The 24929-nt window shown below is 40.4% G+C and overlaps 1 protein-coding gene across 1 annotated transcript; it reads right to left on the reverse strand.

The window, feature by feature from the left end:
- Positions 1 to 5178: 5178 nt before the first annotated feature.
- On the reverse strand, positions 5179 to 24897 carry NNMT (nicotinamide N-methyltransferase). Its single transcript, XM_028516330.2, has 3 exons — positions 24601 to 24897; positions 23573 to 23780; positions 5179 to 6531 (listed from the first exon to the last, which is right to left on the reverse strand). The coding sequence occupies exons 1-3, from the start codon at positions 24752 to 24754 to the stop codon at positions 6099 to 6101; spliced, it is 795 nt and encodes a 264-aa protein (XP_028372131.1). The 5' UTR covers positions 24755 to 24897; the 3' UTR covers positions 5179 to 6098.
- Positions 24898 to 24929: the final 32 nt, after the last annotated feature.

Genomic DNA, 24929 nt, shown 5'->3' on the forward strand with positions numbered 1-24929 from the left:
TGGGGGAAACTGACATGCAAACTGTTAAAATTCAGCACAATAAGGGCTCTGAGATGAGTAAGCACAGGGTGCTCCGGAATGGGATTGTCAAGAAAGGTGGCATTTGCTCTGGGTCTTTTGAGCTGCACAGGGGTGTGTTTGGCAGGAGGGGAACAGGAGCAATCACACTCCTCACAGGTTTGTTGTCTAACTGCAGCTGGGGCCTAAGCAAATATTTGGCTGCTGGTCTTGTGTTTATTTTCCCTGAAATCAAACAGACCAACCAAGTCACTAGCAAACACTGACTAGGGGTCACTCTGGTACTAACCTATAAATGTCTTTGACCACTGACCCAGCACAAGGGTTTTTTTGGTCCACTTTCTGGGAAAATGTTCAAGAGTCTCACCCTGTGCAAACTTTTATGATGCAGGAAGACGCTAGTCTGTGTGTAATGTTCTGAGCAATGACTGGGAAGGGAAAGCTATTAAAAAAGCTGTTCACCCATTTGGTGGTGTGCAGCCAGACCAGCTCAGCCCTCCTAATTCCCATCACCAGGCTGTCAAGAGCAATAAGAGGAGATGTCCATGGGATGACTTAGTAGGCTGATCTTTAAAAGCTGTGACTGCCCCCTCTGATTTTAGTGTCAGCCAACTCGAGAATGTGAGGTGACCATTACATCTATGGACACTAGGAGATGTGAAAGACTTAAGACTGCCAGACAGAAAACATGTGTGAATCTTAGCCTTATCACTTCAGTGTTATGGAAGCATCATTCCACTTGCATCTACTAATCATATCTCAGCACTACTAAAGGCAAATGAGGTACCTATGAAGCCATTTTGTAACCTGTTAAGTGATATATAACTATTAGATAACTTGGATATTACTAATCCGTTCTAGAACAGCCACTATACCAGATGTTGCTACATTCATTAAGATTACTTTTGTGACCTAAGTATGGCCTTCAAAAGCTCTTGTGAAATTCTTCAAAATCTTAATTATGGCATGGAGAGGCTCCAGCTGTGACCAGTCAGCACCACAAGCACCTTTATAGCTGTTCACTCATTCAGTAAGTATTTATTGTGTCCCCGTTGTGTGCCAAGCATTGGGCTTGGGGGTTGAGGATGCTATACTGAAAGTACACAACCTCATGGGATTCTATCCCTGTGAAGGAGACCAGAAGGTAATGCAGTCTTACAGAACCTTAAAATAAGTACCAGATTTTTTTGGTTCATAACTCAGCTAGTTAGGAAACTTTGCCCTTTCTGACAGAGCCCATCAAAATGAGACAAACCTTTCTTATAGCTGCACCTTCTTATTTATAGCTCAACTTTGCTCCAAAAAATAAATTAAAAAGCTATGGATAAGGTATTTAAGAAAGATTATCACAAAGGCAAACACTACTGTCAGTGGAATCACTAAAGCTTTCTGCTTATTTCTATGAGAAGTGGTGGCTTCCATTCTGAGTCCACCCTTCTCTCTTCTGCCTTGCTGGCAACAGTGTTGCACCAAATGAAAAGCTTTCCTTGGCTCTCCCATAACCAGAAGAGGGCAAGCGAGGCTACTGTTGGAGCCTTTCATTCCTGAATTTGCCCATTTATGCAGCATGGAATTTAAATTGAGTTAAGGCTTTCAAAACAAGAAGCCTTGCCACAGTGTTCCCCTTTGTGCACTCAACTCATGAGGCTGCTGGGGAAAGGGGGAGGGGATTCTGCCTGCTTTTCTTTAACAAAAAGGAGGAGAAAGGAGTTGTGATTGGGCAATGCAGCAGGGAAGAGTAATGGAACATGGATACAATATTGAGAAATCAGTGTTCTCCTAGTCCCCTTGCAGCTCCTTGGACTGGGTTTGAGCTCTTACATGTAGAACTGAGTGTCAGAAACTAACCACAATGTCCATGAGAAACCTTACAAAACTTTAGGCACAAACAAGGCTGCTTCAGGCTACAACCCTTATACCACATGCCAAATCCACACATTGTCCTCTGTTTGTAAATAAAGTTTTATTGAAACAACGTAGCCCATTGATTTGCATATTGTCTAGGGCCACATTTGCTATAACTGAAGACTGGAGTAGTTTCAATCAAGACCAGAAGACCTGCAATATTTACTTTATGGCCCTTTGCAGAAAAAGTTTACCAACCCTTGGTATAGACACAAAGTGTTTCCTACCTCCTTGGAAGGACACCCACATGGCTCTAAGGCAGCAACAGCAGACCCTTGGGCATGTTCAGTATCTTTCTCAAGGTAGCCCTTGTCATCCCATCCCCAGCATTTTCAGGCTGGGGACACAGACCAGCAGCAGCACAGCCTGAGCAGGAGAGGCTGAACTAGGCAGCTCTGGGTGGGAACTGCGGGTGCAGCCTGCAGTTCTGCCTATGGAAGCCTGGAAACACTTGGGGTGTTACTGTGACTTCAAAGATGAGGCCCCTTGAGCCTGCTGACACTGGGTTTTCTTTGCCTTTTCAGTGTCTGGTACAGGAAATGTATATGGAGGATGCTAAATAAATGTTTGCTAACTGTTTCTTAAATGAGACAGGAACTGGTGGTATGTGGTATAGAAACTGGGATTTCCCAGGGCCCCTCTGGAAGGCAATGCCAGTCAAGAACCGGGATGCCTGCAGCCCAGAACTGAACTCATCTCTCCTACTTGGAGAGCATGGTATCTCTTCTCAGCTGCTTTGACTACTAATACCAAAGATAAAGATTATGAGAGTGATTATAGCTAACAAATAAATAAATATTATGTGCTTACGAAGAGCTAAGCATTACGCTACGTCCTTATAGATAGTAATTTATTTTGATTCTTCTTACAAGAAGTTCTAATTTAGTTTCATTCTGTGGGTGAGGAAACTGAAGCACAGAGGGGCTATATAACTTGCCCAAGGAAAAATAGCTAGTAAGTGGCAGAGCCAGAATTTAAAAATAAGATGATTTTGTATTTGGAAAAAAAATGATTGCTAGGATGACAGAGATGCTGGCTCATTGATTGGATCCAGTGGGCTCTCTTTTTTCTTTTTAATGTCATCTATGAATGTATTCATTCGTTTAACAAACCTTAAGGGATATGTCCTGTGTCGTTCTGTTTTGTCTATAACTGGTCTATAGGTGGGTATGTTACTCAAGTTCTAGTCAACAGGATATAAGAAGCCTGCTGGGGCCTACTGAAAAGGATTTCCAACTATGAGCATCCCACCCATGAGCAAAAGCAGAGGAAAAAGACGTATGTTACCGGGATGTGATGCTTGATGATGCTGTTGAGTACCATTTCCTCCCAAAAGTACACACCCCTGAATTTCTTATTAGGCAGATTAATAACCTCCAACTGTTTAAACCATTTTTGTCTGATCTTCTTTCATTCAGACATTCTCCACTCCATTATCCTGTTATATATTTTTAGTAGATCTTACCACTATCAGAAAGTATCTTATTTATTACCTTCCTTATCTGCCTAACCCCCCACTCCCTCTTCTAGAACAGAAACTCCTGAGAATAGGGCTCTTATCTCCACTATTCACTGCTCTGTCCCCAGTCCTAGAATATGTCTGGCCAAAGTGCTGAGGAATCTCAATATAAATCAGAGACTCACAGTTCAGTGGAGAAACAGACAAAGTTATCCAACATAACAAATGTCACCCTAGAAGTAAAAACCACAGAAGATGAGGTCTGCTTAGGAGCTGCATGAAGCTGTTGTTGCAGCAGGTCTGCTTTCAGACTCACTCCCACCCCACCCCTCAACCCCACAACTATCATTGTCAAGTTTGTTTTAAAAAGAGACCACTTGGGTTTTTTTTCTCTTGTTTATATTACTTTACTCACTTAATCTTATGTTCTGTCTTGTAAAATCTGTCTTCAGTGTAGCTAATTTTAACTGAGTTCTGCTGAGTTCTCTGGGCTGAGACATAGAGCAGGGCTGTGTTTGAATTTACCTATAGCCTTTATGTCAGATCACAACAAATGTGTTATTTGTTCCTAACTTTCCAGGGCAGTACATTGAATTCAAAATGTTTTGAAGGAAATATTCAATCTAAGGAGCTGTGTTTTCAGTAATAGAAATAAGAGTAGAGGTCACTTATTTTAAAAAGAGTTTTAAACCAGAAAATCCTGTTTTAAAGGAATATTTGTGTTTTTGTTTGCAGTTATGCAAAAATAAATAAGCAAGAGCTATTGTTTGGGGAAGTAGCCAAATACGGATGTTTTCAGATAAGCCATGGCTATTGCTCTTGGTCAGTGAGGTCTATGGCACATGTTTGAGAGAAAGCTGTTGCTAAAGATTTGGTCACTTCCTGGTGGCCTGGGTGACTTGGGTGCTGGCTCCTGTGGAGTCAAGTGTGATCTTCTGGGGGGGCAGTTTCTTCCAGAAAGGATGTGGAGGCCCAATCATCACCACGTGCCTAAAGGAACAGAGCTGGTCTTGACTTTCTGGATCCAGGACTAGCCTGTCTGTGTCCTTCAGGATAAAATCTCTGGAACTGAAATCAGATTAGAACATTGTGTTTCCATGTGAATGTCCTATGAGCTTGAACTATTGAAAATATCCTGAAAATGGACCACAATGTATTATTCTATTGTCCTAAACAACCACATAAATAAAAATGTACTAATGTTGGACCTTTGTGCTCTGATGTGATTGTCCATGAATGTAGGGGGAGTTGGGAGAAAGGACTCTCCCTTGTGGGAAGCAGAAAGGTCCACTATCAGTAATCCTAGGAAAAGGGAAATCTTGGGGTGTGAAAGAATGAGGAGGAAAACCTCTCTCTCCTTTACCGTAGGGGGACCCCCAACTTTTTCTTCATTGACCCAGATAATAGGTAGTTCAGGCTCTGCTAAATGTCAGCTGAGCTCAAAAGAGTCAGGAGCTTTGGCTAGAAGTAAATGACAATGATTTATTCAATGGTCTTCGGGTTTGCAAACCAGAATCACAACTAGGAAATAGCTAGAGTGTTCTGAAAAGGAAAGAATAGCTGAGGGTTATTACAGTAAAAAGTATATTCTTGAGGAAAATCAGTTTACATTCTCACTCTCCAGATTGGTCAGTAACACACAATATAGTGATGTGCACCCAGGTTGACACAGAAGTGGAAAATTCAAAAGTTTAAGTTCCCAGAGTCACTTAAAACAAAAGTAATTATTTCCCTATGCCTCCGCCCACTTGAAGAAGTTAAGAATTTAGCAGCTTGACTATAGTAACTCCATTTTATTTCTTCACTCTATTCCTCATAGACCATGCATACAATTGCTGTCGCTAGTACTCAACTCTGGCATTATAGCACAAAAACAGTCATGGACAATATGTAAATGCATGGTCATGGCCATGTCTCAGTAAAATTTTACAAACCAGGCAGCAGGCTGGATTTGACTCATGGGCCATAGTTTGTCAACCTCTGTTTTAGAGCATCGTGTATGATGGTGCCTGGGAACCAGAGAACGTAGGCACACCATGGGGCGATATGTTTCCCTCCTCACTCTTCCTCATCTGCATAACTTGGCCAAGACCTATGCCAATAGGATACCTTCCAGGACCCTCTAAGGATGTGGGCTCTGAAGACACTGTTTCTAATAGCTGCTGTAAAATAGTGTCTGTTATCTCTCTTGCTAACTCCTAAACTTCTCTTCAGGTAGAAGTCATTGCTTCACTTAGGTGTGTCAAGGGGAGTAAGAGAAGGGCCTAACTTATCCTTGGTACCCAGGAGCAAAGGGAACAGCTGTTCTCTGGCCCCAGAGATAGTGGTGGTTCCAGTGGACCCAAGCAGAAGATGGGGTCCCTAGAGAAGGCAAGAGTTGAAGAGGAGGAAAAACCTGTTTGTGGGAGAAAAAAGGTAGCAGTCCCCCAAGAACACAAATAACTTTAGAAATTTCTCTATAGGGATGTGTGGGCTTAAGTGATCACAACCAAAATGCTTAAGGGAAATATATTTTCTTTTATAGTCACAGGTAGTGAAGACTGGACACAGACTAGGTGGTCAACCAATTACTCCTAGGTCGACTGACAGTTACAACCCTATCCTAGACAAACCATCAGGGCCCTAGCCATTAGCCTCTACTCAGCAAGAGTTAGAACCAAGGACTGAAGTCAGCTGGGTTAGTCAGATGAATTGCCTTAGTTGTGACCAAAAAGTGTCATGCAGAGGTGTTTAGCTTCTGTCCCACCAGGAAGAAAATTCCTTCATTGTCAGCTGTGGTGGGAGAATAACTTTGAGAGATCACCTCAAACTGCTTGATGGTATAGCCAGCCTCTCTCACGGAAGTCTCTACTGCTTCCTGGCCCAGGCAGAGGCTGGAGAACCTCTGCTCACCAATCATATAGTAGCTGCTCTTCAGGGCATCCACAATCACCAGGTAGCCCCCTGGCTTCAGCAGACTGCTGAGGTTCCTGAGGGCTGTGCGGTAGGCAGGGAGGTCTGGGCAGGCAGCATCTAGGCACAGAGTGCTGAGCAGGCAGTCAGCTGGGGGCAGGGAAACAGCACCCAGAGGCTGGCTCTGTGTCACGTCACACTTCAGGACCTGCTTGATTGCCCCCCTCAACTTCTCCTCCTTCTCTTGCCCTTTCATTCTGAAACACAAAAACCAACATACATTGTATGACCTGACTCATGGGGACCAAATATCTCTGCTCAGAGCTGAAAATCAGAGGGTTGTCCCAAGTGTTATCTCTTTAGGGCCACCCCAGTTGTAAAAGCAGAGAAAGAAGAAATGAGAAACCATTTTTGTATCTGAATGTGATCACATTATCCTGTGCTGGATTAAATCTTTTATATGGAAATGATAATAAAAATACCTGCCCTATCTGGTTATAGTGTCATCCCTACATGCCAAGGTTGAAGGTTCAGTTCCTTCAAGGCACATACAAGAATCAACCAATGGACTTCCAGTCAAGATGGAGGCATAAGTAAACATGCTTCACCTTCTTGCACAACCATAAAAAGGATCACAACTAATTTCAAAATGAAAAGCACCCAGAACTGCCAGAAAATCAAATTGTACAGAAATCTGACAACCAAGGATTTAAAGAAGCTAAATTCATCTAGACAGGTTGGAGGGGCTGAGCCCTTAGGATGCAATGTGGTGGGGTGAGGTGGCGGCAGCAACCAGTGGAATGGGTGGTCCCACATTCATGTGTGGTGGATAAAAATCAGGGGGACACCTTGTGAGCAAGCAATCCTAGTCCTAGGCCAGAACATGGAAACCAGGGTTCCAGTGCTGGGGAAATATAGCCTCATAACTTCTGGCTACAAAAACTAGCGCATGTTGGGATAGCAGAAGAAACTGCCAATTTATCAGGAGAATCCAGAATATATGCAAACCACCCACTCAGAACCACAACCAGGACAGGAGCTGGAGGGGTGCTAGTCACATATGGGAAGTGGGTAAAGTGACTGGAAATGGGACAAGTGCCAGGCAAGCCCCCAGAGGTCATCCAGCAGTGGCATTGTCTCCTCTCCTACCCTTCCCCACACATGGAGCCACAAAGTGGTAAAGCAGGCTGCCCACTCTGGCGAGTATCCAAGGCTCCACCCCATACAACTTAACAGGTAAGCTAAGACAGGGAGTCAAAGTGGCTCTACTGAGTACACAGACACAGGTAGGCTGCCACATTGAGGAGACAGAGAAGTGTGGCCCAAATAAAGGAACAGAACAGAATTCCAGAAAAAGAACTAAACAATGTGGAGATAGCCAACCCACCAGACACAGAGTTCAAAACACTGGTGATCAGAATACCCAGAGATCTCATTGAATATGGCAAAAGCATAAGGTAAGAAATAAAGGTTACACTAAGTGAAATAAAGAAAAATCCTCAGGAAACCAACAGTGAAGGGAAGGAAGCCAGGATTCAAATCAATGATTTGGAAAATAAGGAAGAAATAAACATTCAACCAGAACAAAATGAAGAAACAAGAATTCAAAAAAATGAGGTGAGTTTAAGAAGACTCTGGTACATCTCCAAAAGGGCCAAGATTGAATCATAAGGATGCCAAAAGGAGAAGAGGAAGAGCAAGAAACTGAAAACTTATTTGAAAAATAATGAAAGAAAACTTCCTTAATGTGGTAAAGGAAATAGACATACAAGTCCAGGAAGCACAGAGAGTCCCAAACAAGTTGGACTCAAAGAGAACCACACCAAGATACATCATAATTAAGATGCCAAAGGTTAAAGATAAAAAGAGAATCTTAAAAGCAGTAAGAGAAAGGAAGAGAGTCACCTACAAAGGTGTTCCTATAAGACTATCAGCTGATTTCTCAAAGGAAACTTTTCAGGCAAGAAGGGACTGGCAACAAGTGTTCAAAGGGGTGAAAAGCAAGGATTACTCTAGATCACCAAGATTACTCTATCTAGCAAAGCTATTATTTAGAATGGAAGGACAGATAAAGTGCTTCCCAAACAAGGTAAAGCTAAAGGAGTTCATCATCAATGAGCCCTTATTATGTTAAAGGGTGTTATTAGAAAAAGAAGAAGATCAAAACTATGAATATTAAAATGACAACAAACAACTATCAACAACTAAATCTAAAAAACAAAAAAAATTAAGCAAACAACTACAAGAGAAACAGAATCATAGATATTGAGATCACTTGGAGGGATATCAGCTTCAAGGGGGAGAATGGGGAAAAAGGTATAGGGATTTAGAAGCATAATTGGGTAGGTGCAAAATAGACAGGGGGAGGTTAAGAACAGTATAGGAAATGAGGAAGACAAAGAACTTATATGTATGACCCATGGACATGAACTAAGCTGTCGAGGGTGGGGGGAGAGTGCTGGAGGTAGGGGATACCAGGTGGAGGAGGGCAAAGGGGAAAGATTGGACAACTCTAATAGCATAATCAATAAAATATACTTAAAAAAGAATCAGCCAATGAATGCATAAATGTATGGAACAATAAATAGATGTTCTTTCTCTCTCCCTCTCTCTCTCTAAAATCAATAGAAAACTAATATTAAAAATACCTGTCAGGAAAGTGGGGTCAGGGGAGTTGGAAGAGGGTATAAGGGGGATAAATAGTAATGAAAAAATATAATAAAAAAATAACTAGCTGCCTGCGTTTACACTGGACTGCTCCCATGAAATTATTCTTTTTTCACTGCTTAAAATAGTACCTGGCTCATTTATTATTATTATTGTTATTATTAAATTATCATTAATTTATTTATTATTTTTGTTTATTGTTACATTATTTCCCTTGTCCCTCTACCAAATTGCAAGGTAGTGGCCATTTGACCCATACATATCAGGTAATAATGAATTTAAAACGCTGAAATGGTATTTTTGTTGCAGCTGCCAGTTAATGAGGGTAGTGGGGTCATCATGGACAGTTTTAGAAACTGTTGATCACTATAGCACAGCTGTGGTCAGGGCCTCTCTAGAAAGAATAAAAATAGTTACCATTCTCAGGCTGTAAGCCATACTGCATTAGAGAGTGTGTTTTCTGAAGATCATTTTCTTGGTAGCCATACAAGGAATCCTGTCCTCTTCACCAAATCAATTAGGTGTCTTGAGAGGAAATCAGTTAATAAAAGGGGCAGAGAAGGCAAGGGCAGGAGCTAGAATAGAGTGCCTTTGATCCTTTTGGAATTTGTTAGGGGAGGAATGAAGGAATGGACTGACAAATTAAACACACACATAGAATGCACAAGAGAAACTGGAGAAACAAAGGAGAAAGAAGCAGCATCAAATCAGAGAGGTAAGAGAAAGGGAAGAAATGTATGTACAAAGTACTCACAAAACCTCAGAGCCCAAATAATAGAGTAAATGATTTGGCATCAAGCTTTTTGAGGAAGTTAATTAACAAAGCACCAGGGTACAAATCGAGGCTTACATTCAGAGAACACAGTCCCTTGGCTCCAGGAGAAAAAGTCACTTGGGCAACAAGGCCTGATGGAGAGAGCAGAGGATGGCCCAACATCAGAGCAAATGAGAGACTTAACTGGCACCATTTCTGGTCATGATGAAAAGTCAATGGTTTAAATGAAACTCGGAGACTCATCTCCAGGTGGAATGATCTGAGGAAATAGCAATTAGCTGTGGATATCCTATTTAAATATTTAGTTAAAATGTTAAGCCTGTATCATATAGTCAGTTTCTATAACATCCTTTATGTTTATTGTAATTTTCCATTTAAGAAACTTATCAATAAACATATGAAAAGATGCTCAACATCTTCGGCCATCAGAGAAATTTAAATCAAGCTGTGAGATACCACTTTACACACACTAGAATGTCTACAATAAAAAAGATAAATAATAACAAGTGTTAACAAGGAAGAGGAGAAACTAGAACCTACACACACTGCTGGTGAGAATGGAAAACGGTCCAACTACCTTGGAAAACAGTCTGGAAGTTCCTCAAAATGTTAAATGTCGAGTTAGCACATGATCCAGGAATTCCACTCATAAGTTTTTACCCAAGAGAAATGGAGACACATGGTCACATAAAAACTCATACATAGGTATGTATAGCAGCACTATTCACAATAGTCAAAAGATAAGAAAAAAACCGAAATGTCCATCAACTTATAAATAGAGAAATAAAATGTGGTATATCTATACAATGGACTATTATTCAGTAATAAAAAAAGAATAAACAATTGATGCATGCTACGATATGGAAGAACCTTAAAGACATGATGCTAAGTGAAACAATCCAGATATAAAAGTTCAGGTATTATATGATTTAATTTACAGGAAATGTCCAGAAAAGGCAAAGCTATGGAGACTGAAAGCAGACCAGTGGTGTCCAGGTGCTGGGAGGATAGGGAAAATGGCAGTGACTGCTAATGGGCACAGGGTTTGTGTGGACAGTTTTGACAATGTTCTTAGATTGTGTTGAGAATTGAACAACTCTGTGAAAATACTAATAACTATTGAGCTGCATACTGTAAATGAGAGAATTTCATGTTATGTGAATTTTATCTCAGCAAAGCTATTATGAGGGAGGGAGGGAGCGAGGAAGGGTGGGAGGGAGGGAGGGAGGGAGAGAGAGGGAGAGAGAGAGAAAGAGAGAGAGAGGGAGAGAAAGCGAGAAAGCTTAGCAAGGTATTGGTTTCAGAGACTCCCTACCAACCAATAAACTAGTGCATACAGGGAACAATCATTTTTGATTGGCTCTACCTGCTCTCCTATCAAGGATAAAAATGATAGTGGGGTGACCAATCTGTTCTGCTTGGTCTGGACTTTCTGGTTTTCTCACTGAAAATTCCTGACCCTAGGAACCCCTCTCAGTCCTGGGCAAAGTGGGAAAGTTAGTCATTCTCAAAGTAGGGAAATCAGGTACAAAGCTGCCACCCAGCCTAATAGAACATGGATAGTGTATTTGACAGAACATATTACAAATAAAAAGATAATAATTCAACATTATGGAAGTCTATGTGAAACACAAATTTGAATAGGTAAATTAATCTAGAACAGAAAAACTTCAAATAACCTATTGTTGCATATGGATAGCTCAAATGTACACAAAAAGCTAAAGAAGTGACAACATAGTGTTTTTTAATGTGTTTAAAGATGATCTTTTATATTGGGAACATTTTGGGAATGTGTATGTAAGTGATTAAGTCAGAAGCAAGTTGGACCTCTGTGGCCTATTGTGTAGCAAGCTATTTGAAAGACACAAGTTACCACCGAATCAGTACTTGTCAGTTAGAGGATGATGACAATTGTTCCCCAACTGTGAGACACACTGTGAAGTCTAGAAAACTTACAGAGAATGTGCCAATTTGAGAGGGAAATTTGTTAGAAACACCCACTGTTGTGGATGTTTGCTTGTCCTTGGATGGATAGCAAACATCGGTGAACTCCTCAGCTAAGGCAGCTGTGTAAAGATTACACCTCAGGGCTCCTCAGGGCCTGCAAGCTCCCCAGCAGGGAAATGGACTCACCTGGAGACATAGGCAATTACCACTCAGCCTCACGTTTAGCTCAAGGGGTAGATAATAAACACACACCAGAAAAGTGTTACGCAGTTTTACAGAAAACTAACAGCAGTGTGGCCATTTCTCTGTTCTAAAGATGTACTCTTTCAAATGAATCAATATGCGAAAAAGGTAGCTATTTCCTCTATAATATACTATCTATAAAGCCCAGGGGAGCAGAGGAAGGTGGGGAGGAGTGAACAGATAAAGAGTAGCACTCCCAGGAAGAATACTTCAAAAAATGGCTTTCCATACCCTAGTAATTATCCTGAGATTTAGAAGAGGTTCCTCCTGTCTTGTCTCTGCAAGGCAAGTGGTGGATCAGAATCTCCAGGACGAGCTTTTTTCCTTTACACTCACCTCCACCAAGCCCCACCTCAGACATTCCAGCTGGGCCTCCTGAGGAAGAGCCATCAAAATATATAAAGGAAATAAAAAGCTAAATAAACTTGTGATGGGGGACTCAAGAGTTGGAAAATTTTAGTAAGCCTAGCAGGTAATGCATGTGAAAAGCCATTGTTTCAGGAACTGCAGGTAAGGCCCACCCTGATCCCAGGAGACCATAAGCAGTTCTACCTTTGTGCCTCTGGAGGACTGAAAGCATATCAAGGTGGTGTCTGAGCCATTGTGTTCCAGGGGGAGACAGATGACCACCTGGGGCACAGCTAACCAACCAGGAGGAGAATGCTGCAGGGCTTTTTTTTTTTTAATCTATTTTTCCCTGAATTTCAAACCCTTCACCTCGCTTTGTTCTCTGTCATAAAAAGGCTGGCTTGAAAGGAAATGTAAGAGGGTCTGTTACAGCATAAATGCCAGCTTTTCCGGTTTCACTTGGACGTCAGTATAAGGATTGTAAGAACAAGGAGTAATGACTGGTAAACCTTTGGTGCGGCCTCAGCCTAGTCAGGTGAAAGCCACTCTAGGCAGGACGCATGCACTCACAAAACGCATGCACTCATTTATTTTACAAGTATCTTTGAACCACCGTTATGTGCCAGGAAGAGTGCTGGGCAATGGGGCCCCAGGTGGAACCAATGGGAAATAAGTCCCATCTTCATTAAGATTACAGTCTGGTGGGAGAGAACAAATTAATCCAATGATCCTCCACAAAAATGAAACATTAAAGCTATGACAAATGCTAGGAAGGGGAGAGACATGGCACTAATGAGGAATATCGGGAGCTTGAGTATCAGGCAAAGCTCCTCCACAAAGGGGTCAGGTAAGCAGAGATAGGATAAATAAGTAGGAGTTAACTAGGCCAAGAGAGTAGGATGGGTGGACTATATTCCAGTAAGAGGAAAGAGCAAGTGCAAAGGCGTGCACTTGCAAAGCCTACAATGTAGGCCCTACATGCAAAGGCCATGTGGTGGACAAAACATGGAGAGGACAAAGCCAGTGAGGCTGGATCTGGGGAGACAAAGCAGAGCATGGGGAAAGTGAGGCAAACAGGGTCAGTTGGTGCCAGAAGAGGCAAGGCTTTGTGGACGGTGTTAGGAATTTTGCTTTTTATCCTGAAAGTCATGGGAAGTCATTAAGGGATGCTAAAGAAGGGAGCAATGTGAACAGATTTACATTTTGAGTTAATTATGTTGGGATGAGAGTGGAGGTGGAAAGCCATTTGGAAGGGAGAGGATAATAGCTTAGACCAGGTCAATGGAAAATGTTGAAAGAAAGATACTGGTTCAAGAGAAACTCAGGGAGTAAAATGAAACTTGGTGCTAGTCATGGAACATGACTAAGAGGGAGAGGACAAGATTGGCTTCCAGACTTCTGGTTTGTCCAGAAGTGATATGATGGTATCACTCAAGGAGATAATAAAACTAGAAATGGAGCAGATTTGGGGAAGATCATAGCTTGATTTGGAGCACATTGAGACTGAGATATTTTGAGACAGACAAATAGAATGTTTGCAACTTGAAGGAAATGGCCAGTTGAAGGTTTTTCAACCCACCCTGTTAATTTCCCCCAAGAGATAATGCATGAGAGTACTTATTTAAGAGAAAGGCATTCTTATAAAAGGCAGAAATTTTTCCTAGGTATCCCTGAAGCAATTGTGATGACCATCAAGATCCTGATTTTGAAAAAGAATATCAATCAATATTTTACAAGGCAAGAAAACACAGACACTTTGAAATCAAGTGATTTTGCTAGTTCATGGAAGAAATTGGGCACAAATGTGTGTCGGGGGAAATAGCAAACATCTTTCTAAACAGATTAAATATTTTTGTATAGAGAACATTTACTTGAGAGAAATGCCACCTCAAAAGGTGCTTGAGCTTTCTCCTCTCAAGCACACTGCAGTAGGCTGAGGAGCCACCCTCTGCAGAGGCAACTAGGAGGGGGCTCTAGCCTCCCCAGGTCCCTCTGGCTGCCTTGAGGGCCAAGAAGAACTTACAGAGCAGACCTGCAACTCATTCCCATCCACCAGCAGGTGCTGGCATACCTATCAGGAAGCTCTGTTCTAGACACCAGTGCTTCTTAAAGTGTAAAATGCATGTAGTTTCCTGCAGAGCTTGTTAAAATGCAGATTCTGATTTTGTATGTAGGGAGTGGGGACCAAGAGGCTACATTTCTAACAAGATCCCAGGTGATGTGGAAGCTGATAGGCTGGGGACCACAAGGCAATGTGTTCCAGGCTCCAGGAGCCAAAGGTTAATTAATGCTATTTCTAGGACTTCTTAAGGTAAAAACCTCATTTTGGGGGGGTTTGTGTTAGTATCTGACATTCTGACTTCATAAATGAATACTGTGAGAAAAGAACTTGGGACCAATGTCTTACAACTTTTAGGATAGTTGTAAAAATGAATGGTATCTAAATGTATGAGTTACACTCCAAAGGTAGAGGAACAAGAGACAGCTCAAATTGTCTTTGGAAGCAGTCAGCACAAGAAATAGCTTCAGATAAAGAGGAAATAATCTCAGGGGAAATAGGTTGTGGGTTGATAGAGGTACCTGAGGATTCAAGAAAGACATAAGTTGAATGGGATCACTATCATTCTCAAAATAGTTGAAGCCATGGGATCTAGCATGAGGAATAGGGTGAGAATTCAGAATTTTCCTGCCAAAAATACAGTTCTTTTGTCTACCAGAGCAATTGGGAAGGAATAGTGTCTTAGAGCCAATTGTTACATGCCGATGATTCTGGCATGAAATAAATAATGTTTTTAGTGTCCTGCCAGATTTTAATGGTTCATTTCTGAATGAGATGGAAAGACTTGTGGTGGCTAGGGAAATTAAGAAAATTATAAAAGCCTTCTTGATACATGAGGTGGGCTTCAGAAGGGTGTGTTGTCTGACCAGGACTGAGAACCTTTTTACAAACATTCTCTGAAATTCTGTAAGTCTAGGGAAGTTCCTTATTTATTAAGTAATTTTATATATTATACAAATCCTCATAGCTACAGTTATTTTTCTAGTTAATACTAATTTCATTCTGTGGAATCACATAGTTAATAGAAAAGTTTTAAATTACTTTTATTTTGAAGAATATATCTTAGTTCAAAGGCTATAAACAGCATAAGACTCTAAGTAAGGGGTTTAGTTTACAAGTTAAAATGGCATATGAAAGCAAAAGACATATTGAAAACAAAAGGGTGGGAAAGGTATACCATGTATATTAGTTATCTATTGCTAGACAATAAATTACCACCAAACATAGCAATTTAAAATGACAAACGTTTATCTAACAGTGCCTGTGCATTAGATATCTGGGCACAGCTGAGCAGAGGGCCTCTACTGCAATGTCTCATCTGAATGTCCATCTGGGAGGACATTTGCTTCCAAGCTCACTCCTCAGGACATGTGAGTGAGAGTAAGAGAGGGTGCCCAATAGGGAAGCTGTGGTCTTTTTGTAATCTCATATCAGAATTGATGTCCCATCATTGTGCTGCATTGTCTTTGTTAGAATCAATCTCTGAATCCAACAGACATTCAGGTGGAGGAAATTAAACAAGAGTTGGAACACTTGAGGTGAGGATTATTGGGCTCCATCTTGGAGGCTACATACTAGCCCAAACCCCAACCATAAGATGGCTGGTGTGGCCATATTAGTATCTAAGTAGACTTCAAGACAAAGTATATTACTGGAGGAAAAGGGAGATATTTCATAATAATAAAATGGTGAATTCCTCCAGAAGGAGGAAGCAATCCTAAAAATGTATGCAGTTATTACAAAGCTTTAAAATACAAGAGCAAATGTTGACTCAATGATGGGGAGCAAGAGATAAATCCACGATTATAGTTTGAAATTTTAATACCTGTCAGCAATTGATTAAAAAATCATGCAGAAAATTTGAACAGTACTATCATTCTACCTGACTTAAAAGATACTTATAAAAATTAAACTCACAACTGGACAATATACATTCTTTTCAATTAGAAAGCATATAGGTTGTTCACCAAGGTAGATTATATGCTTTATACTGAAGAAAAATGTACAGCTTTAAATGCCTACATTATAAGAAAAAAAGTATGAAATCAATTATTTAATCTTCCATTTAAGAAGCTAGGGAAAAAGAGCACATTAAAAATAAAGTAAGTGAAAGAAAGAAAATAAGAACAGGAATCAATAGCATATAAAATAGACAATCAAGAAAATCAACAAAGCCAAATGTTGGTCCTTTGAAAAGATTAATAAAATTTATCAATCTACAGTGAGGTTTACCAAGATTAAAAAAAAACAAATTACCAGTTTCAAGAGTGAAAGAGGGAAGATTACCACAGATTCTGCAGACATTAAAAGGGTAGTAAAGGAATATAGTTCAAACAAAAACACAAACAAAAAAACACCTTGTGCCAATATAGTTGACAACCAGGATGAAAAGAACAAATTTCTTGAAAAACAGTCCTTAACAAAACATACAAAAGAAGAAACAGAAACGCCAAATAGCCATTAAAAGAGTAATTTTCTTAGTAAAAAATCCTCACATTCATGAAAAAATCTCCAAGTACAGATATCTTCACTGGTGAGTTCTATATATCGTTTAAGGAAAGAGTAATACTAATAGTAGAAATTCTTTAAAAAAACAGAAGAAGCACTCTCAACTTGTTATATAATCTAGCATCATGCTGATACCAAAATCTGCTAAAGCATATTTAAAATCAAGCTCAACCTCCCTCAAAAATATAGATACAAACAAGGATAATACTTCTTGGCCAAGGGGTTTAGGTAAATTTGGTTTAAACATTCAAAATTACCCAATGTAATTCACACTTTCAGAATAAAGGAGAAAAATTATTTGACTATCTCTCAACAAATACAACCACTTGACAAAATTCAACATTTGGTTAAAAATCCCAAGAAACTAGGAATTATAAGGGAACTTAGTCTGATAAATAATACCTATGAAAACCCCAGAGCTAACATCATTCTTAATGATAAGTCATTGAACATGATTTACTACTACATGAAAAAAAGGCACAAATGTCTGTTATCATTTCTATTCAACATTGTTTTGGAAGTCTTGGACAGTGTAATAAGGCCAGAAGAATGAATAAAAGCATCAAGTTGGAATAGAAGAAGTAAAACTTTTTATTTGCAGATGGTATGTGTACATAGAAAACCCTATTGATCCTGGGTGGGCTCTGGCTGGCAGTAGGGTGGGGGTGGAGGGTAGAGGTGGTGGGGGTAAGGGCTGTTGGGAAGCCATGCAGAGAGAGCTCAGCCTGTTCACCCTGGGCCCATCTACACTTGCCTGCCCTCTCATGTTCTGGAGCTCAAGCTGGGACAATGGTGTGTATTCTCACTCTGGTTCTGCTCTGGGTCTACAAAAAGTTCCTAGAGCCATGCATACATCTTTAGAAATGTGATTTTTTATTTTCCCCTTTGAAGAAGGGGGATTCCTGTGATTTCCCCCTTTGTTAGCCACAGGCGGCCTAGAGAAGCTATACAAGAATACAATGATAAAAGCAAAGGCAAAATAGACTAAAAGATTGCAGACATAAATGGATTACCAGTGGAAATCTCTGATAAAAAGAAAGACTAAAGTGGTTGTGCCAGAGGACCTCATTGTTTTCAAAATGGACCTGATAATCTGAAGCATCTTCTTCATAATTGCCTCTTTTTCTCCTAGACCTGAAACTGGGATAGATAGTTTAGATATTTACCTGATACTAATCAGAAAATACATGCTATTTATATTTTAAAATGTACTTAGTTATATTTAATGATCTCATTTCTGAGTTCCTTTTTTTTCATTATAGTAGCTTTCATGTCTATTATAGCAGTTTTAATAACATGAATAAATAGAAGGTTTGTGCCAGTAGACACTGAGACTAAACTAGCACCTAAATATCCCTGGGCCTCTAGCTTTCACTCAGGCTCTTGGAATTTGAGTAGAGTGTATTTTTACTGTGAAGCAGTGCAGTGAGACTGTGCGGTGAAATGAAAGGGAGTTTTTGGAGATGATAATGACTTGAAATATCAAGTTATAATTATTGCCCAATACAATGGAGCAGCTTGTCTATGAGAGTAGTAATTACTGTTTATTGCTCTAAAGAAGATAGTAAAGAAAGGAAATAGAGGAAATTTCTTTGAAAAATGGAACACCTTTAACATAAATGTCTAATGTATAACATTGTAAAAATAAGGAAAGAAAACCCTATAGAATCTACAAAACCACTCATAAAATTAATTAATGAAGTCAGCAAGATCACAGGACACAAGGCCAATATACAAAAATCAATTGTGTTTCTATATAGTGGCAAATAAAATAAAAATGAAATTAATAAAATGAAATAAAAATAAAATTTAAAATACACTTAACAATAGCATTAAAATGTGACACACAGGAGAATTTTAACAAAATATATGCAAAACATGAGAACTACAAAACACTGTAGAGAGAAACTAAAGTCTTAAATGCAGACATAAACCATGCTTATGGACTAGTCGGTCACTATATTCATTCTTGTAAACTGATCCGTAAACTCAAAGAAAACACAACCAAAGTGTTAGCATGTTTTTTGAAGAAATTGAAATATTTATTCTAAAATTAATGCCACTAAATTTGCCAAAATAATTTTGAAAAAGAACAAAGTTGGAGGTCTTATATTATCTGGTAAAAGGTATAAAATACCAGTGTAAGCCAGTGGAAATTTAGTCACCGCATAATAGCAAAAAAGGTTAATTGAGAACAAAGTATAAAACACCCAATGTGGTCATACTGCTATATTAATAAAAAATTATACCACCACCAAGTGACCTTGATTACTTCCATTTGGCAATATGTGTTTACTAACAATAAGCCAGTGTTATGGCTGCAATGATATGCAGCATATGCAATGATATGCAATGATATCATTTGCAATGATATGCAAAGAAATGAAGATAAAGTTCAGAATATTTTTTTTAATCTTCATCCAAGAAATTTTTTTTTCATTTGTTTTACAGAAAGAGGAGGTGGGGAGAGAGGGAGAAGGACAGAGAAAGAGAGACAGACAGACAGACATCAATGTAAGGCAGAAACATCTTTTTGGTCTGTGGGACAACACTCCAACCAAGCCACACTGGCCATGGCTAGAATGCTGTTTAAAAGAAAAAAGTGTTTGTTTATTTACTTTTAGAGAGAGGGGAAAGGAGGGAGAAAGAGAGGAAGAGAAACATGACTGTGCAAGAAGCCCCCAAGCACCAAACCATGGACCTGGCCCACAACCCAGACTTGTACTTGACTGGAAATCAAACCAGTAACCTTTCAGTTTGCAGGGTGACACCCAACCCACTGAGCTTCACCAGTCAGGGCTAGAATAAGCTCAGAGTTAGCAAACTATTCAAAGACTATGGGAAGGTTAAAGAAATATAAGCAGACTTAAGAGTTAGTTTCAGAAGGGAAACTGACTCAGGATGAATCCCAGTTAGTGACCAGATGGGAACCAAATATAAGTACAAGTATAGGAAAATGACCATCACTCCAGAAGAACAGTATGGAGGCAGCATATTTCTTTTGGCTATGTTAAGACCACATGACCTTGTATTTTCCCTGAGATTTAGGAATATTATCTCAACCCTGCTGTTGTTCAAGTTCAGAAACATGGAAGCCACTCTTGGTATGTAATACCAACCCTTTTTAAAAAATATATTTTATTGATTGTGCTATTACAGTTGTCCCATTTTACCCCTTTCATTCCTCTCCACCCTGCACACCCTCTCCCACCCACATTCCCCCCATTTAGTTCATGTCCATATGTCATAAGTTCTTTAGCTTCTACATTTCCCATACTATTCTTACCCTCCCCCTGTCTATTTTCTACCTACTATCTATGCTGCTTATTCTCTGTACCTCTTCCCCCTCTCTCCTCCTCCCACTCCCCTATTGCCAACCCTCCATGTGGTCTCCATTTCTGTGGTTATGTTCCTGTTCTACTTGTTTGCTTAGTTTATTTTTATTTTTGTTTTAGGTGTGGTTGTTAATGATGGTGAGTTTGCTGTCCTTTTACTATACATTTTTTTATCTTCTTTTTCTTAGATAAGTCCCTTTAACATTTCATAAAATAAGGGCTTGGTGATGATGAACTCCTTTAACTTGACCTTATCTGAGGAGCACTTTATCTGCCCTTCCATTCTAAATGAAAGCTTTGCGGGATAGAGCAATCTTGAATGTAGGTCCTTGCCTTTCATGACTTGGAATACTTCTTTCCAGCCCCTTCTTGCCTGCAAAATCTCTTTTGAGAAATCAGCTGACAGTCTGATGGGAACTCCTTTGTAGGTAACTGTCTCCTTATCTCTTGCTGTTTCTAGGATTCTCTCCTTCATTTTAATCTTGGATAATGTAATTATGATGTGCCTTGGTGTGTTCCTTCTTGGGTCCAGCTTCTTTGGAACTCTCTGAGCTTCCTGGACTTCCTGGAAGTCTATTTCCTTTTCCAGACTGGGGAAGTTCTCCTTTATTATTTGTTCATATAAGTTTTCCATTTGTTGCTCTTCCTCTTCCCCTTCTGGTACCCCTATAATTTGGGTGTTGAAATCTTTAAAGATGTCCTGGAGATTCCTAAGTCTCTCCTCATGTTTTTGAATTCTTATTTCTTCATTCTTTTCTGTTTGGTTGTTTCTTTCTTCTTTCTGGTCCACTCCATTGATTTGGGTCCCAGTTTTTTCCCATCACTGTTGGTTCCCTGTGCATTTTCCTTCATTTTACTTAGCGTAGCCTTCATTTTTTCATCTAATTTGTGACCAAATTCAACTAATTCTGTGAGCATCTTGATCACCAGTGCTTTGAACTGTGTATCTGATAGGTTGGCTATCTCTTGGTCACTTAGTTGTGTTTACTGTGGAGCTTTGATCTCTTCTTCCATTTGGATCATTTTTTTTGTCTTGTCGCACCTGTTACCTATGAGGGGCGGAGCCTTAGGTGTTGTCCAGAGCCGGGCAACCTAGTAGCTGGGTTGTGGTGCTGTATGTGGGGGTGGGGTCCGAGATGGAACAATGGTGCTTGCTCTGCTCTCTGTTGGATCCCAGTCCCCTCCACTACTTCCTCCAAGCAAACTGGGCCTTTCTGGTGCTAATTTTCACGTGGGTGGGCTTGTGAACATTCTAGGACACCATGGGTCCCTCCAACAAGCTCTCTTGTGAGGCTCAGAGTCTCTCCCTGCGCCTCAGCCCCCACAGGTGTTTTCAATCAGTGCCCCAAGGTTCTATTTCCAGGCGTTAGGATCCTGGGACTGCCCGGTCAGCCAGCTGCCTCTTGTGCAGTGCCTTGCTTCACAATCGCAGCCTCACTGAGTATGCCCATTGCCACCTGGGTGCCTGGGGTCTGCCAGCCACTGCCTGCACACCCAGGGTCTGCCTGCTGTGGTCTTGCACACCTGGGATGCCTTACATGCCTGGTGCCACTGCTTTCTGTGCCACAACCCCTCTTGGCCCAGCTGCCCAACTCCATCCTTCCTACTGGTCTGGATGAATGTGTCTATTTTAACTCCTTGGTTGTCTGACTTCCATACAGTTCAATTTTCTGTCAGTTCTGGTTGTTATCTTGTTTCTAAATTGTTGCTGTCCTTACTTTGTGCAAGGAGGCACAGTGTATCTACCTGCACCTCCATCTTGGCCGGAGTCTGTAATACCAACTCTTATCCATCCTATTTCAATAATACATCTTAAAATCATCTACCTCTCTCTATCACATAGTCCAAACCACCATCATCTCTGATCTGGATTTAAGTTGTTTCCTTTCTGCATCTTGCATTCTCCTCTAACCCCCTCTAATCCATTCTCCAAACAATTGCCAGAGAGATCTTTATAAAAGCAAATTGGGTCACAGCACTCTCTTGGTTATACCTCTAATGCAGTTGAGGTATACCTCCTATTACAGTTGAAGTTCACAATCTTTAACTTGATCATGAGGACTCAAATGATCTGACATTCATCTGCCTTCTCTGATGTAAATTCTAAGAGACAGAAACCTCCTCTGTCTTGTTTACCATTCTACCCCAGTCACTAGAACCGCAGCACATCATAGGTGATCAATATAGGTTTGCTAAAAGAATGAATAAATAATGAATGCTAGTTCCTTTAACCATGTGCAAAGAATGTGAGCACTTGTTTCTTGAGGGGGATTGTCTTACCAGGAAATTAGAGTCCTGTGCTGACCAAGTCATGAGATATGTTCGTTAAAACTATACACGCATTTCCACTGTGAAAGAAAAGAAAAGGAAAGACAGAGGATGTTGTGTGAACACACAAAGTGTACATTATATGAGCAAATGGGGGAATATAGGAAAAAGTGGATTGGGAAAGGAAGAGAGAAATTTCATGTAAAAGTTAAATCCTGGGTAAGGGAAATGGTGAAAGAGAAAAAAATGTACAAAAAAAAATCTCCACAAGAGCAGGGAAAAAAAGTAAGTATAACTGAACATATAAGACATAGCAGACAGGGCCAGCAAGATCCTAGACAAAACATTAGTCTTTTTATGAAGTTTACAAAGGAGTTGCAGGGCTCTCGGGTGTATGCCTACTGACAAAGACAAGATGATCCAAAAGCTGATGGTCAGCTGGAGTTGGAGGCATATCAGGACAAGAGAACAAGTCAGTGAAATGCAGAACTGGTCACCTATGTCAAGTAGACTATTTCCAGTTTTTCATGTGGGGAGGAATAGTAATTTAAACTAGACTTGTCTGCATAAGTTTATTTGTAGGTGGGGTAGTGTCAGATTTTGGTCATTAATTGAGTTATGTAAAGCTCTAATTTTATGGATGGTGAGGAAACAAGTTCCTTTCAAATAATCCCTTTATGCTGATGATCTCAGTTTAAAAACACAGCCAGCACTCTGTTGTGTCTCATGGTGGTAGCGTTAGCCACCCTCACAGCAGAGTCCTGTGTTCTTGGATGGCTAGCAGTAGAATGGCACTAAGGAGACCAATTCTGCCACCCAAAAGCTTCCAATGAGGATCTGGTTTCATCTCAGGAAGTTGTCCTAAAACAAGGTCCTAGCATACTTGTCCAGCACACAGAGCCCACACACAGGCCTGCAAAGGTTCAGCATCCATCTCTTCAGCTCTCCCCCTGTATTCGGGTGCAGGCACATACACATGCACACAAGTCTGCCTTATTCTCATTCTCATTCTCCATTTGGATTTTCCTTTGGTTTCTCTCTTTCTGTCTTCTTTGCTTTTCAATTTGGACTCTAAGGATAATTCTTGTTTCTGAAAAACAAACTCAAGTTCCCTCAGAAAGACCAGAAATAGAGCCCATGTTCCCTACCTGTTACCTTCGAGCTCACACACGTAGTTCACTACTGGGGACCAGTCAAAGGACCCTGGCTCCTTCCTCAGCCACTTCTCCAGCTCCTGCAGGTTCTGGTCAGTGTAGTCAGTAGCAATGATCTTCTTGAAGGATTCACAAGCAGATAGGAGCTGATAGATAGTGGGACCAGAGCCAATGTCAATCAGGAGGTCTCCCTTTATGCCACCTGGTGTAGAGGAGGGACCGGGAAGGGAAAGTCAGATTTTACATGGCAGCAGATAAAGCTGCTTTGCACTGATTTTAACAGCATTCCAATGAAGAGCCCCAGTGAGAGCCCCAAAGACAGACCATCTCTTTCACTGGTAGACTATCACAACTCACTACTCTTACATCAAAGTCTTTTTTTAAAATAGCTTGTCATTTTATATTCCCCACTCCAGGGTGGAGGCATGCTGCTAGGATATTTTTAGGTCTAGGAGAAAGAAAAAATGATCTGCATCTGATGTACAGGCCCATGATTTAGGAAAACTGCTACTCAGAAAATGTTAAAACTATTAAGGAATACTTTTGGGGAAAGCTAAATTGTTTAAAAAATTGACTTTACATAATGTCTTTATCCAAAAAGCATCCAGTTATTCATATGTTGGGGGTCTTCATCTCATGCATGTTTACAACTTTCCTTTGAGTGAGGAACAGAGTATTAGAATCTCCATTTCTTAAGTGGCCCATCACAAGGGTTAAATGGCTGACTCTGTCACATAGCAAAGCATGCAGAATCAAAGGCAGAACTTCTACCCTCTGGTTTCCCTTTTATATAACCATATAAGGTAATGAACATAGAAGCACTTTGCAAACTGTAAAATATCCATACCAACATTAGTTTTTATCTCAGATACATAAGGTGATGTATCTGAGATAGGTGATACCAAAAGGGCCGTCAAATAGCAATGACTAGACAGAAAACCTAGTCCTGCTCTGAGAGCCTATCTTCTTGACTCACATTTGGAAGGGGAGGGACAGGAGACACAAACAACAGACAAACTTACCCACACAGAATATATTGAAAAGGTTTTTCAGAAGAAGCCTAAGAACCTGGTTTTCTGCAGAGTGTCTGGACCCAAAGCTGTAATATTTTTCTAGATAATCTCGAGGGTTAAAATGGCTCAGGTAGGTGTCCTTGGAGGTGAAGCCGGATTCCATTGTGTCTCACCACTAGGAAACCTGTCCACTGCCCTACCTCTCTCTCTTCCAGAAGCCAGGGAGCCACCAGAAACTGTCCTCCTGAGCCTCAAACTTTCAACATTTCTTCTGTCAGTTCAGGCCATCCCTTAGGGATTTGGTTAAACACTAACTGAGAGAAATATACCCAAAGTGT

This window comes from Phyllostomus discolor, chromosome 6, assembly GCF_004126475.2.
Source record: "Phyllostomus discolor isolate MPI-MPIP mPhyDis1 chromosome 6, mPhyDis1.pri.v3, whole genome shotgun sequence".
Taxonomy (NCBI): domain Eukaryota; kingdom Metazoa; phylum Chordata; class Mammalia; order Chiroptera; family Phyllostomidae; genus Phyllostomus; species Phyllostomus discolor.

Excerpts from the sequence above, each read along its gene's own strand:
- NNMT (XM_028516330.2), bottom strand. The coding sequence starts at position 24,754 with ATGGAATCCGGCTTCACCTCCAAGGACACCTACCTGAGCCATTTTAAC. Across the intron at positions 23,781-24,600 it reads TTTCAATATATTCTGTGTGG|GTGGCATAAAGGGAGACCTC; the intron begins GTAAGTTTGTCT and ends CCTCTACACCAG. Across the intron at positions 6,532-23,572 it reads TGTGAGCTCGAAGGTAACAG|AATGAAAGGGCAAGAGAAGG; the intron begins GTAGGGAACATG and ends TTTGTGTTTCAG.